The sequence below is a fragment of the Cyprinus carpio genome, chromosome A19 (assembly GCF_018340385.1).
Source record: "Cyprinus carpio isolate SPL01 chromosome A19, ASM1834038v1, whole genome shotgun sequence".
Classification (NCBI taxonomy): domain Eukaryota; kingdom Metazoa; phylum Chordata; class Actinopteri; order Cypriniformes; family Cyprinidae; genus Cyprinus; species Cyprinus carpio.
The window spans coordinates 7202611-7219144 of record NC_056590.1 but is presented as its reverse complement, the minus strand read 5'-3'; the positions used below and the strand labels follow the sequence as shown (position 1 = coordinate 7219144).

The 16534-nt window shown below is 32.6% G+C and overlaps 1 protein-coding gene across 3 annotated transcripts in view; it reads right to left on the bottom strand.

Annotated features, from left to right (window-relative positions):
• Positions 1-16534, bottom strand: part of LOC109065314 (translocase of outer mitochondrial membrane 7 homolog (yeast)) — a 188802-nt gene that overhangs the window by 162546 nt on the left and 9722 nt on the right. For all 3 annotated transcript variants that reach the window (XM_042776195.1, XM_042776197.1, XM_042776196.1), the window contains exons 2-4: positions 7117-7196; positions 6937-7038; positions 3393-3572 (exon numbers count right to left, since the gene is read on the bottom strand). In XM_042776195.1, the coding sequence (XP_042632129.1) occupies positions 3393-3572; positions 6937-7038; positions 7117-7167 (333 nt within the window). In that variant the 5' untranslated portion in view covers positions 7168-7196. The remainder of the gene's footprint in view (positions 1-3392; positions 3573-6936; positions 7039-7116; positions 7197-16534) is intronic.

Sequence of the window (16534 nt, the reverse complement as noted above, 5' to 3'; positions counted from 1 at the left end):
TATTATGAAAAATATTTGTTCACTTAAAAATACAAAACTGTCTGAAAGAATCGATTCGGTAAAATTATGATTTTGTAAATTCCATCAATGTTTTGTTTAATTTTTAAATATTTATTATAAATTATTAAATCAAAAACACTTCCCCTCAAACATTATTTATGAAATTTTATATACTTATTATTTATAGAAAAAATTATGATTTTGTAAATACTAAATATATATATTATATATATATATATGCGCGCGTGTCTATATGTCTAATTGCATTCAAAAAGGTTTCTCAAAGGGTTAATTAAACACAGCACACTATAATAAAAACATGTTTCAGGGATAAAGGATTTTGACACAGAGCTGTAATGCTGTGCTCGTGTATAATATGACAAAAAAACCCAGGATGAAGCATTTGCTCACATGGAAAAAGAGCTTGTAACTGGAAAAGCTGCTTTACAAACAACAGAGCTACTCAGAAATGCAGTTGAGCTAGTATAAAGTTCAGCGCTCTGCTTCTCTTCAGCACTGATGGCGAAAGTGTCAAGTTTGTGATGAGATGTCGAAACACATTCAACACAGTCATGCTGAAACCACAGAGCTGATCTGGATCACATGACTCGGGAGACTTCAGTGTTTTGCTCCGCTGCTTCAGAGCCGACGGCGTCGGGATGATTGACAGATGACCTACTCTCTTATTCAGGGCGACTTCACGGGGCGTAAACCCATGAAAGACCACCGACGTCGCTGAGCACTAAAGCTTCCCTTCTCACAGCCGGCTGAAAAACATGACTTCCTGCTCAAGGCGAAATCCACGGCTGAAGTTCACAGGAAGCTGCTTTTTGACCTGATTTCAAAGGGTTAAGTGTATCTGGGATCAGGGTATTTTTCTGAGTCACATGTGTGTGCACTCACTTACTGATTAAAAATTAAAGACCAAAATAAAATTAATTAATCATCACATCATATACACCCAGAAACTCAAAGGTCCTTAATAACAACCCTTCAAAATAAAAGTTTCATGTGAAGAAACTGTGACAGAAACATATTACTATTGTACAGCAGAACGTACATATTAATGTTATAATACTACTAAACGAGACGCAGACTCACTCTCTGCCAGCAGGTGGAGCTTGAAGCGTTTCCTCGGTTACCGCTGTAAACAAAGCACTTACGAACACCGCAGCGGGTGGAGCTTAAAGCTTTTCCTTGGTTACCAACTGTAAACAAAGCACTTACGAACACTGCAGCGGGTGGAGCTTAATAGCGTTTCCTGAAGCGTTTCCTTCACCGCAGCGGGTGGACCACTGTAAACAAAGCACTATGAACACCGCAGCGTGGTGAGGCTTAATGCGTTTCCTCCTTAGGGTGTCCCCGCTGTAAACAAAGCACTTACGAACATGCCACGCAGCGGGGGGGCTTAAAGCGCTCTCTCACTGGTTACCGCTGTAAACAAAGCAACGAAGCACCGCTGCGGGGTGGTGGCTCTAAAGCCGTTTCCCTTCGGTTTTTACACGCTGTAAACAAAAGCACTTACGAACACCGCAGCGGGTGGCGCTTACGTAAAGCGTTTGTTTCCTCGGTTACCGCTGTAAACAAAGCACTTACGAACACGAGCAGCGGGTGGAGCTTTAAAGCGTTTTCCTCGGTTACCCCGCTGTAAACAAACACTTACGAATACCGCAGCGGGTGCGCTTAAAAGCGTTTCTCGGTTACCGCTGTAAACAAAGCACTTACGAACACCGCAGGCGGGTGGGCTTAAAGCGTTTCCTCGGTTACCGCTGTAAAACAAAGCACTTACGAACCCTGCAGCGTGGTGGCGCTTAAAGCGTTTCCTTCGGGTTACCGCTGTAAACACAAGCACTTACGAATAGTAGCAGCGGGAGGGGGCTGCTTATTTAAGCGTTTCTCCTCGGTTACCGCTGTAAACCAAAGCACTTACGAATAGAGCAGCGGGTGGCGCTTAAAGCGTTTCCTCGGTTGACTCGCTTGTAAACAAAGCACTTACTGACGCAGCGGGTGGGGCTTAAAGCGCTTCCTCGGTTACCCGCTGTAAACAAAGCACTTACGAACACCGCAGCGGGTGGGGCTTAAAGCGTCGTTTCCTTTACCGCTGTAAACAAAGCACTTACGAACACCGCAGCGGGGTGGCGTTAGCAGCGTTTCCTCGGTTACCGCTGTAAACAAAAGCACTTTTCACCGCAGCGGTGTGGCGCTAAAGCGTTTACTCGCGCTTGTAAACAAAGCACTTACGAAACACCGCAGCGGGTGGTCGCTTAAAGCGTTTCCTCGGTTACCGCTGTAAACCCAAAAAGCACTTTACGAAACACCGCAGCGGGTCTGGCGTTAAAGCGTTTCCCGGTTACCGCTGAAACAAAGCACTTACGAATAGAGCAGCGGGTGGCGCTTAAAGCGTTTCCTCGGTTACCGCTGTAAACAAAGCACTTACGAATAGAGCTCAGGCTGGGGAAAAAATAACAGGGGGTGGCGCTTAAAGCGTTTCCTCGGTTACCGCTTGTAAACAAAGCACTGTATACGAATGTAGCAGTGGGGTGGCGTTAAATGCGTTTCCTCGTTACCGCTGTAAAACAAAGCACTTTACGAACACCGCAGCGGGTGGCACTTAAAGCATTTCCTCGGGTTACCGCTGTAAACAAAGCACTACGAGCGGGTGGGGCTTCTTTATAAGCGGGTTACCGCTGGTAAACAAAGCACTAGAGCAGCGGTTGGCGCTTAAAGCGTGTTACTGGGGTTACCGCTGTAAACAAAGCACTTACGAACACCGCAGTGGGTGGCGCTTAAAGGGTTTCCTCGGTTACCGCTGTAAACAAAGCACTTACGAATAGAGCAGCGGGTGGCGCTTAAAGCGTTTCCTCGGTTACCGCTGTAAACAAAGCACTTACGAATAGAGCAGCGGGTGGCGCTTAAAGCGTTTCCTCGGTTACCGCTGTAAACAAAGCACTTACGAACACCGCAGCGGGTGGCGCTTAAAGGGTTTCCTCGGTTACCGCTGTAAACAAAGCACTTACGAACACCGCAGCGGGTGGAGCTTAAAGCCTTTCCTTGGTTACCGCTATAAACAAAGCATCCCTGCACTCATGAACTTTAATCTGCATTATACAGCGACGAGATGAAAAGAAAAAAGTACCATCTAAACTTTTCTAAATTAAATTAAATTAAATTTAAAATTTTGATTTTTTTTTAATTTTTTATATGCTAACAGATTCCCCTCAGACATACATTCAAATAAACTCCTACCCCTAACTGAATGGCGATTGTTTAGCATCTCAACTGATTTGAACCGTCACATATTTGAATTGATTTCAACCAGCTCGTGGTTAATCGTTACACCCCTCTATTTCAGTGTGTAGCGTGTGAAGTGTGTTGTTCAGCAGGGCTCTCACCAGGTTGTAGATGCCCAGCAGAAGCGCCTCGATGCAGCCGCTGCAGTGTGGATCTCGTGCCGCCGTCACCGACAGGTAACTCCACACCAGCTCCGGCAGAAACTGCAGAGTAAAGCGCTGTAAACGCGGCTCGCCGCTGCGGTAAAACTCGAACAACTGATGACACACCGGCTCCAGCAGCTGAGACACACAAACACAGCCCTGTTACAAACCAGTGCAGCGGTTTACTACACTAAACACAAATCTACTTAAGTAGAATACAAAGTGATTAAAGCAGAATTTTACAACAACAACCAAAAAAAAATGTATGCCCAAAAAGTATTTAAATAATTTTATATGGTTATTTATACAATTCAATATAATGCATTTTATATTTAAAAAATTTACAAATTATAAAAACACTTCCACTTAAATGTAAAAAAGTAAAACAAAAAGTGAAAAAAGTATTTTTTTTTATATTTATATATATATATATATATATATATATATAATATATATATTAAACTATATATATATATATATATATTTTTTACTTTTTAGGGGAAATGTTTTAGTAATTATTTATGTATTTATACACTATCTTATATAAAATAAAATAATTTGAGTATTTAAATGTGTGTGTGAAAAAAAAAATTAAATATAAAATAACATTAAAAATATAGCCTATAATAAAAAATAAATTAATTTTATATAAATTTAAATACTTACATTTAAATAAACAATTCACTAAACCGGGGCTAATTCCCAAATTTGGGGTGTGTGAAAACACATGCAAAAAATATCAAACAAAATAAATAAATCTAAAATTAAAATAAATCATTTAAAAATAAAAACTATATCACCATTTACTTTATTGTTATATAAAAACTACAAAAAAGTGTGTGAAAACATATGAAACAAAAAAATTATATATTATATATTATATATATATTATATATTATATATATATATATATAATATATATATTTATTAAATTATATAAATTATTGACATATTAATTTAAATCTCAGGGGTACTTCAAATGAATATTTTTTAGGTCAAAGGTGCTCGGGCTGTTTTATGAAACAATAAGGTAGGAAGCTGACAGGTTTAATTCAACATGATACTAGCATTTAACTTGATATAGACTGGGATTTGATTTTATCTACAGGGATTTGACTGGTTTATGATATAACTGGTTAATATTTCATATTGTATCACAATAGCCTTGATTGCATCAGCAGAAAAACTCATTTCAGGTGCTGCAGGTTATTAGATTCTGATGAAAGACGACAAACAAACAGTCTTCTGCTGCTGCACAATAAGATCTCAACCATATTTCGATTTCAGGACGTCTAGGTGCTTTTTCTGTCAAAATCAGCTTTAAAAAGTTCAACAGAGGAGAAAACCGGTCTTGAGATGTGTTTTGAGTGGCTTGCATCTTAGAAACAAACATGAAACACTGGAAAGGCAGCAAGACATGCTTTGGGCCTTTAGAAATACATTTTATATTTATTATTATTTTTCCATTTTTTTCAGTTTTAACTTTTCAGTTTTAATGTTTACATTGATTATTAGTAATCAAAAAGCATACCTAATTAACTGAATTCATGAAACTTACACAATTTAACAACAGTTAAAACTCATTTTTCATTTTCAGGGCCCTAAATTCCATTTTTTTTTTTTTACCAAATTATGTTTAAATTTTTATGTAATCCATTTAAATTGTTTAATTAAAATTAATTAATTCATTAATCAAAAGCATGTTGAATCAGTTTAATTCATAAAACTATAGTAACTTTATAATTTGTTAATTTTTTAACAATACTAGGGCCTTTTATTTTTTCCAAATTACAATTTTTTTGTTTGTAACTTGATAATTTGTGAATTTTTTAACAATACTAGGGCCTCTGGATAACAGTTAAACTAAATTTTATAATCAAAAGTGAATTTTTTAACAATACTAGGGCCTTTTATTTTTTCCAAATTACAATTTTTTTGTTTTAATTTTTCTTAATTTTAAGGGCCCTATGCAATGACCTATTAAATGTTTTATTCTTTTTTTTTTTAAATTCCATTTTATTTTTCCCAAATTATGTATTTAAATTGGTAAATTAAAATTAATTATCATAAAACACGTCTAATCAATTTAATTAATAAACTATAGCAACTTAATTTTTTTTTTTTTACAATGCTATGGCCTTTTAATTTTTTTCTAAATTCCTTTTTTTTGTATACTTTTTTTTTTCCATTTCATTTTTCTCAATCTTTTTATTTTTTTTTACCATTTTCTGGACTCTGTTTTAATAGTTAAATTAAATGTTAATAATCAAAACGCATGACAAATTCATTTGAATCATGAAACTTACACAATTTAACAACAATTTACCAAAAGATTAACACAACTTACATTATCACAACATAATGAAATACGTTAGTTTTTTTTTTTTTTTTTTTTTTTTTGCAAATTCCATTTTATTTTTCTTAAACTCTGTGTTTTTTGTTTTCATTCTTTATGCAATCCACTAGGCATAAAACATTGAATGAATTAACCTTTTAAAATGTAATGAAATGAAAATGAAACAATTTATTTTATTTTTGGCAAACAAACTACAGCAGAGATGTACTGTTAAAATTAAAACACGGAAATACAATTGTATTATTACTATTAATATTATTTTGAGATATTCTGGGTTAGTTTTAGCCGGACGTCTCTGAGTTTGTATAAAAGATCAGGAAACATGCTATTTTAACAGCTCCAAACCACTAAAATGAAAATCTGGCAGGCAAGAGCAAAATGTCATATTTTGCTTATTATTTTTGTTCAAACACTGGCGTAAATTCGGCATAATTTTTTTCTCAAATCATTCAGCTCTAGCAGCGTTATTTTAGTATCATTGAAATATTATTATATTCTTTTTTTGTATTCCGTTTGTTTTTTTATCTAGTTTTTTCATAGTTTTCATTAATGGTTTGAATTAGGTTTTATTTTTAAAATATATATATTTTTATTCTTTAATTTTAAAGTTAAATAGTTATATTAATATATTTATAATTAAAGTATTTTAGTGAATAAATTTATTTATTAATTTAAACAAATATATTACACATTACAAAAATTACTAAATTAAAAAAAAAATCATTTTAATTTTTGTTAAAGTTTTAGTAATTGTGTGTATTTGCATATTTAGTTTTTGTTTTTTTTATTTATCTTTTATTTATTTTTTTAGTAATTGTAAATGTTTTTATGATTAATATTATTTTATTTTTATTTTGATTTTTTTTATTGTTTAAATAAAATTATTTTAATTAATGTAATTTTTTTATGTTTAATATTATTTTATGATAATAACCCTCTTTTTTCGGTTTTTAATTTTAGTTAACTATAATAACCGCATAGATCCCAATGTGTTTTACTTCTGTAACAGCTGTTTTTCTCAGAGTGGGAACTTAAAGTGGACTTTACACCTTTAAGCTGAAAACAGCCTGCAATATCTTTATGAAAACACAACTTAATGATACAGAAATAGAGTCTGTGTACAGTTAGGAACAGAGATCATCTTACGTCGCTGTAATTCTCCCGTATAACTTTATAAAGCGCAGGAACCAGAGAGCCCTTGTCCTTCAGAGAGGAGGCGTAGCTGGAGACGGCCGTCTCTGGGAGAGTCTGAAACACAGCAGAAAACACGCTCAGCACACGATCTCAGAGAGCCATGAAGAGGATCACGAGAGAGAGACGACGCACCTTAAACTCAGACAGCCACTCCTCCACCACGCCGTGATCCATCGCCAGCATCTTCCCTCATCTGCTGCAGGAGATCCAGCCTGAAACATCAGAAACTACATCAACATCAAACCCTCTCTCAAAAACTAGATTTGTATTGCTTTTAGAAATTAAAGAACTGCACTTGAAGTACTACAGTATGTAGACATGTGTTCAGACTAACTATTATAACAATATTCTATAACTGAAATAAAGCCTGGGCAACTAATAGAAATAAATAAGTTATGACTGAAGTACTAAAATTATTAAACCTAAAACTCAAATAAAATATGCAATAAATAAATAAAAAAAAACAATATTTTGCACATTACAAAATTACATTAAAATGACAACTGAAAAAAAAAAACAAAAAAAGGATAAATACTATAATAATACATAAATAAATGAAAAACAAATTAGCTGCACATTACAAAATAAAAAAGTTCAAATGAAAACTGGAAATATAAAAATAAACGTTAACTCAAAATATAAATACTACAATAGTACATAACTAAATTAATAATTTACATAATTAAAAAAATATTTTTCACATTACAAAATTAATAAAATGTAAAAAAAATTTAAAAAAAATAAAATAATATTCAAAATAATAATATTATATAAATACTACAGTAGTTAATTTATTTTTTTTATTTATTTAAAAAAATAACATAACTAATAATACATGTGAAGATAGTATGAAAATAAAAGCTAACTCAAAATATCAATAAATATTATAATAGTATATAAATAAATTGAAAAAAATATTTTGCACACTACAAAATTACTAAAATCAAAATAAATTAAATGAAAACCGAAAAACTAACTCAAAACATGAATAAATATATATATTATGTTTGTATATAAATAAATTGTAAATAAAATATTGATAATTTTATTTTTTTTTTAATTGATATGTAAAATGTTAATAATTAAAATGAAAACTGAAAATATACAAAAAAACCCTCAACCATTATTAAATACTATAATAGTACATAAATACTATGAACATTAGTTATCAAAACTAAACCGTGTAAACAGCCACCAGCTATGAGCTCATTAACATATGCCCGCCCACATTTAGATAATTAACACATTTATAATTCAGAAACTCCAGCCATTCTGATCAACAACAGTGTGACCTACACAACGTTAGCCAATCATATAACAGAGCTCATTAACATATTTTAAAGGCACAGTAGCAGAAACAGCCTTCAGAGTCAGAGAGAGTGAAAACAGTGGCTTAACCTTTGACCTCTCGCTCTAAATGAGGGTGTGAGAGATTCTGGCGTGTGGTGAGGAAAATCAGATTAACAAACGTAGCGTAAGGCCAAAATTAAACACAGAGATGCTGTTTTTACTCCAGGGATCCCTGTTAATTAAATCGGCAGATAACTGTACTGGTTAACCTGCTTCTAAAAAAGACACAGACTTTAACAGGTTAATTAAACGAGGATACCAGAGACCTGTTTATCTGACCACAGACAAACTCAGATTTACAGTAGATCAAAACAGTAGAGTAGTTAGTTTTGTGTATTTTTTTTTGTATTTGTGTTTTTATATTTTTTTTTTATTGTTGTTGTTGTTTTTTTTTTTTTAAGTGTTATGTGTATCATGATATACAACTAAAAAAAAAAGATACAAATTTGATATTTTTATTTATTTTTTATGTATTTTTTTTTATTTTAACATTTACAAACATTGCAATTAAAGAGATAAATAAATTAAATAATTCAAATAAAAACAATAAAAAAATGATTTAAATAAAAAATACAAATTATTAAAATATGTTTAAAATATAAAATAAAAAAATTATTTAAAATTATTTAAAAAGAATAATTACAATAAAAATGTAAAATAATTTAAATAAACAAATAAATAAACAGTTTTATCTATAGCTGTTGGCCATCATTTTTAACGCAAACAGCAAGGGTCAGTTTCAGACCAGTAGGTAATGAATTACATTCACAAACCTTTAGTAGCTTTAGTATTGATTATTTTTTAATTTGTTATTGGTTATTGATTAAAGATTCTTATTAATGATTAGAAATCAGGGAGTACAGGGTTGTTGTGGTTTTCCTGATTGAATAGTTTCAAACTCAAATGAATCTTTTATTTGTGAATCTGACTAAAATTCATATTTCTTATGGTGTGTTGCAAGAGATTCAATGTCACTGGAAATACTGGAAAGACCACAATAAATACGATACTCAGAAACACACTATTGTTCTAACGTTTGGGGTCAGTAGAAAAATGAATACTTTTACTCATCAGGGACGCATTAAATTGACCAGAAGTGACAGCAAAGACGTTTATAACATTCCTTTCTGGTAAAAGATTCATTAGATATGATATTATATTTATATTGGGTATGATATTATTTTTATTCTTTCTCTCGCGCTCTTCTCACACTCTCACACACACACACACACACTCTCTCTCTCACACACTCTTTACAAAAAAAAGACACACACACTCTCTCTCTCACACACACACACACAAACACTCTCTCGCTCTCTCTCTCACACTAAGTTACTGTCATCAGTTTTTCCTCTCGTTCTTTCTCTCTGCCCAAAACTTCTGTCCGTTCCCCGTCATATCAACCATGAGTCACTCCGGTCTGTTTATAACCTCTACGGCGTCTTACAGTCAACGTCTCTGACAGCCATTAGCCTGCGGCTCTCAAAAGATATTTAATTAGCACAGAAAGCAATCGACAGCAGAGAGAGAGAGAGAGAGAGAGAGAGAGAGAGAGAGAGAGAGAGAGAGAGAGAGAGAGAGAGAGATGACGGAGAGAGAGAGGGAGGATGAGAGAGAGAGAGAGAGAGAGATGAGAGAGAGAGAGAGAAGAGAAGAGGAGAGAGAGAGAGAGAGAGAGAGAGAGAGAGAGAGAGAGAGAGACGAGATGGAGAGGAGAGAGAGAGAGAGAGAGAGAGAGAGAGAGAGAGAGAGAGAGAGAGAGACTTTGTAAACACTCCTTCATTCACGGCTGTATTGATTAGCCTAAACCGCCCCTCCTTTCCCCGCTCAAGGATTATTAAACTGTTGCACAGCTTGCGTGAGTCTTATCCCGAACACGAGCGACTGGATTAAGAGATTCCAGTGCCAGGAACGGCTTTCCGCTTCAGGAAAGGGATTTTGCCCTGGTTTCCTTCTATGGTGGTCGAACCGCCGGATTCAGAGTTATTTTAAACTATCGGCTCTGGACGGAGAATCAGCTGACGCTGCTGAAAGCTCGGGTGGCTAATTATTAATTAAACAGCCCTTGTTTATCAATTGAAGATTAATTTTAGTTTTTTGAATTTGGGTATGGTTTGACTTTGTCGTGGTGGAGATGGGATATCTGTTACTGGACTGATCCTAGAACTGTAATCCACATTCAAGAGGATTAATGCAGACTAGAAACTGGCAGATGGGAAACGAAGAGAGAGAGTGAGAGTGAGAGAGAGAGAGACAGAGTGTGTGAGAGAGAAAGAGAGAGAAAGAAACAGAAAGAGAGAAAGGGATGAATGGGTGGAAAGTGGCTTTGGGATGTTTGCTCCGAGGTCTCTATAAAAGGCCGATCTCATAAAGCGATCTCAAGCTGGCGAGGCACACCTGCTGTGAGAGGTTTGGCACGAGTAAAATAATTATAATGCTGATGGTGAGGTACAGTTCATATTTCTTCATTAAATAAAGTAATTTGAAAACTTTTGGTGAGACATAAACAGCAAACCGCGCGCGCTCTCTCTCTTTCCCTCTCAAAATGTGGTGATGGATTTAGGTTTTAATGATGATGGTGCCCAGCGTGTCACTATAATATAGGTGAGCTGCTGAGATGGGAATTGTATTTTGAATTGCACGAGGGAGTGTTGTGTTGTATCTTAAGTTTATTTTTTGATTTGTTTAATTATAAGTCTTGCCAGTGTTGGATGGATGAATGCATGGACAAAAAGAGGCAAAAAAGGGATGAATGCATGGACAAAAAGAGGCAAAAAAAGATGGATGGATGAATGTAAAGATGCAAAAAAAGATGGATGGATGGAAAAAATTGGGATGAATGGCTGATGGACAAAAAGAGGCAAAAAAAGGATGGATGGATGGAATGATAAAAAGAGGCAAAAAAGGATGGATGGATGGATGAATGTAAAGAGGCACAAAGGATGATGGATGGATGAATGTAAAAGAGGCAAAGAAATGGATGGATGGATGGATGGAGACTGGCCAAGTGGATGGATGGATGGATGATGGATGGATAGATGGAGAGAGGCAAAAAAGAGATAAAGGATGAATGGGGATGGATAGATGGAGAGAGGCAAAAAAGAGATAAAGGATGAATGGAACGGGGATAAAGGATGGATGGATGGATGGATGATAGATGGAGAGAGGCAAAAAAGAGATAAAGGATGAATGGAAGGGTATGAAGGGTTGGAAAGGATGGGATGGAAGATAGATTGAAAATAGGTAAAAAGGATAGATGGGGGGTGGATGAATGGGTTGAGTGAGGCAAAAAAGGATTGGTGTGTGTGGATGGATGGGACAAAAAGAGGATGGATGGATGAATGGATGGTTCAAATGATGCAAAAAAGGGATGGGTGGATGAAAAGAGGCAAAAAAGATGGATGGATGAATGGATGGATGGTTCAAATGATGCAAAAAAGGGATGGGTGGATGAAAAGAGGCAAAAAAAGAGGTAAATGGAGGATGGAAAGAGGCAAAAAAGGATGGATGGACAGATGAAAGAGGGAAAAAAGAGATGAAGGATGGACAGATGAAGGATGGATAAATGAATGGATGATAGATGGAGAGGCAAAAAAAGAGATGATGGATGGGTGGACAGATGAATGGATGGATAGATGAAAAGAGGCAAAAAAGAGATGATGATAGATGAATGATGGCAAAAAAGGATGGATGGGTGATAGATGGAAAGAGACAAAAAGGGATGAATGCATGGATGAAAAGAGGCAAAAAAGAATGGATGGATGGTTCAAATGATGCAAAAAAGGGATGGATGAATGTAAAGAGGCAAAAAAGGATGGATGGATGGATGGATGGATGGATGGATGGATGGATGTAAAGAGGCAATAAAGACAGACTGAACAACAGTAAGAGGGCAGGAGATGTCTTTCTCGACTCATTATTGGATCAGACTGATTAATCAGAAGATTATTTACATAACATTATCAATTAAAAACATATTAAACAGCTGCATCTATGTGGCAAGAAAAGTGAACAACTCGACAGCAACTTTTTAGTAGTCAACTAGATGCCACTGGCTGAATTAACCACGCAACAGGAAACAGGAAGCAGCATCCACTCAAACCACACGCCCCTGCGTGCAAACATTAGACATGCGTCTCAGGTTCAGTCCGGCGAACCATCAAACATCACTCCAGAGCTAAGATAAACCCTCAGAGATCAGATCAAAACACTTAACAACCCTGCATGGATAAAAGAACCAATTGTGATTTAGATTTACCGATAAAACTGTGCGCAGTAAAATACAAGTTTAAAAGAGTCACAGGTGTGCTGTGCTTGTTTGTAGGGCTGCACAATCTGCCAAAGATGTATAAATATATCAATATGAATAAATAAATTATTATTATTATTATTATTATTATTAAAAAATAAAAACTATTGTCATTACTATTGTCATAAAATGCTATTTCACTGTATATATAAATATAAATAGTATTTATAAAAAATATATATATATATATATATATATATATATATATATTATATATATATATATATAAATATATATATATATATATATATTTTAAATATAAAAAGTTAAGTTATTTTTAATTTATAATTTAGTTTGGATGAATTAATCAAATGTAGGGATCTTTTCATGATCTCATAACAACAACAGTTTATTAAAACATTATTTTGTTAAAAATTTATAATTGTGATTATATCTCAATATGAATAATAAAATAAGAATAATATTTTAAAAGCTTAAAAAACTAAACAAGACTATTGTCATAATGCTATTTTTCTGTTAAAATAAAAAAGAATTATAAAACAATAGCCTATAGACTAATAATTTAATTCTGCAGTACAACTACATGCAAAATGTGTAAATAAACACAGTTCAAAAACATGCAATGCATCTATTTAATTAACTGAACTGGTGTTAAATAGTAGATTCAGATTTTATTTTGATTAATTGTTCAGCCCTAGTTAAAATATAGTGCACAAGTGCTATGTACTACTATAAGCTGCTTGATGTTATTTTGAAGCTTCTTTGGAGCAAAAAAAACAGGAAGGAAATGACTTTTTAAATGATTAATTGGCAACTTGTAAGCGAAAAACCCTTGAATATCAACACTAAAAAGGTGCATGTGTTTATTTCTCGAGCTAAAACAGCCTAATCGACGGGTTTGCCTGCATCGTATCACACCAAACTAAACTCGAGGGTTGAGAAGCAAGCGCATAACATCCCTGAACACTTCCACATCACAAAAGCCTGACCAAAAATAGTCTCTGCCAAGAGCTTAAAGTACAGAAAAGAGCCCAGAAGTCAGCGCTGATGGAGCATATTTATATGATGCGTCATGGAAGGACCGAGTGACTCAGAACATCATCTGAACTTCTGCAAACCAGCAGGAGATTTAGAACAGTATTCTTCATTTGGGCTGGTTTACAGTAGCACCGCTTTATGATTTACGCAATAAAGAAAACACCAACAGAATCCAGGAATCCAGTCAGGGCAATGGAATTTACTCTATAACGCAGAAGGTCACAGAATTTGGCCAAATTTAAATGAATAAATCAAAAGTAGGGCTGTACAATTAATTAAATTGCGATATATGGACTTGTGTCTATGAATATGAAATTGCAAAAGACTGCTATTTAAACATGAAGTCTGCAAAATGAAAGTTAAGTTTAATTTATAATTCAGTTTGGATGAATAAATCAAAAGTAGGACTCTTTTCATGATCTCATAACAATAACAACAACAGTTTATTAAAACATTATTTTTAAAGGAATATCACACAATATTGCACACTTTTCCTCATGCTTTAAACAATAACAACAAAATTTTATTAAATATTTATTTTTTATCCTCATGCTTCAAGTTTTATTCACTCATTTGATTACCACTGTAACTTGATAATAAATTTGTAGGAAATCATAAAACACAAAATACAGAAAAAATAAAAGACAAATAATTCTAGAAAATAAATAAAACACATTTCATATATTTTAAATAAATTTCAAAACTGTTTAAATTTAATGAATTCAATTGATTAGACATTCATTTTGATAATTATGATTTAATTTATATTTTATTGATGATTATGTTTTATTTAAAATTTTATTAAATTTTAAAATATAATTGAGAATTTCAGAAATTTATAAAGAATATTTTGTATTTCAGAAAAAAATAAAAATTATTGTATTATTGTTTAATTAATAAAGTGTTAAAAATTAATGAATGAAATTGATTAATCATTCCTTTTTATTTTAAAACTTAATTAAACCATTACAAATGGAATCTAGAATATGTAAAACAGTGAATTTCAGGGGGAAATAAATCATATTATTGTTACATTTTTAATAAATTATTGAATTGTAAAAAAAAATATGAATTCAATTGATTAGCCATCCTTTAAAATTATTAAAATTTATTTAATACATTAAAAACAGAATCCAAAAAAAATTACAACTGAAAACACTGAATTTGTGGAAAAAATTTAAGAGATTTTATAGGATCCTACAGTATAAAATACTCAAAGCACCACTCAATCAGACCATTAAGTGAGCACTAAACCTCTCCTCCTCTGATTGCTTCATGATGGAAACAGTAAATATTCAATCTCCAGCGGCAGACGCCACCGTTCACTTCTCATCTGACGGAAACAACAGGCTTTTTAGATCCAGCAGCATGACAAACATATCATTAGAGCTCAATTCTGAGACTCAGAAGCTTCAGACTCCTGGAATTAGTGCAGAGTCTGATTAAAGCCCACGGAGAGGTAAATACAGCACCCCTGCTGCGTCTCACTGTGAATATGGGGTGTAGAGACGTTAATGAGTGTCCTCCACACTCCCTGCAGACGGTAAAGCGCTACCTGCCACCACAGACGCAACCTACACAACAACACTTTAGACGTTTCTGCACAGCTGCTACTATAGTAAGGGTTTATTAACATCAGAGTGAGATGTTAAAAGAGGCTGAAGTCAATCTGGAATGCCGCTGGCAACCGATTTTATTTCTGCAACCTGATATGAGTTGATTTCTCTGTCTGCAGCTGACTGGATCATGAAGTGGAGCTGCTGTAAGGGAATGGAGGGGGGAGGGGCTATGAGAGGCCTCGATGACATCAGCAGCAGAGCAAAGTCGTTTCACAGGGGTGCTGTAAAGAACCATTCCAAAAAAAAAAAAACACAAAACAATAATATAAAAATGCATTAATTATTTTAATGTTAATAATAATAATAATACAAAAAAATAAAAATAATTTTAAAATGTAATAATTTAATAATGATATATAATAATAATAATAATAATAATAATAATACAAAAAATAAAAATTTTAAAATGACTGTATACACATACACATTTAAACCAATAATAAAAATAATTTATCTAGGTCAAAAAACATTTTTAATTATTTATTTTGTTTTCATTTACTTTAGTACTTCAAACTACACTAAATTAGAACGATAAATGTTGCCTTGGCGACTCACTGAAATAAAGTTTTTCATATTTTATTTTAATTTATTTAAGTTAATGTTTATTTCAGGGAATAATGTTGTTTTATGGTTTTAGTCTACTATAATAACACAGTAATTATATATATATAATTTATAAAAAATTATAAAAAACATATACAAATATTATTATATATATATAAATATATATATATATATATATATATAATATATATATATATATATATATATATATATATATATATATATATATATATATATATATATTATATAAAGTATTTTTATTATGGATGTAAAATGATTAATCAAGATTAATCACATCCAAAATAAAAGTTTTGTTTACATAATATATGTGTGTATACTGTGTATATTTATTATGTATATATAAATACACACACATGCATGTATATATTTAAGAAGAATATGTTATGTTTATATATTAAATATATTATATATAAATATAAATATAAGAATATAAATATATAAATGTATATACATGTAAATATTTTCTAAATATATAATTTATGTGTGTGTATTTATATATACATAATAAATATACCCTGTACACATACATATATTATGTAAACAAAACTTTTATTTTGGATGTGATTAATCGTGATTAATCATTTGACAGCCCTAATTTTTATATTATTATATAAAAATATATTATATAAATATATAAAAATATTATTCTTATAATTTTTTTTTTCAAATCACATAATAACTCTAACTT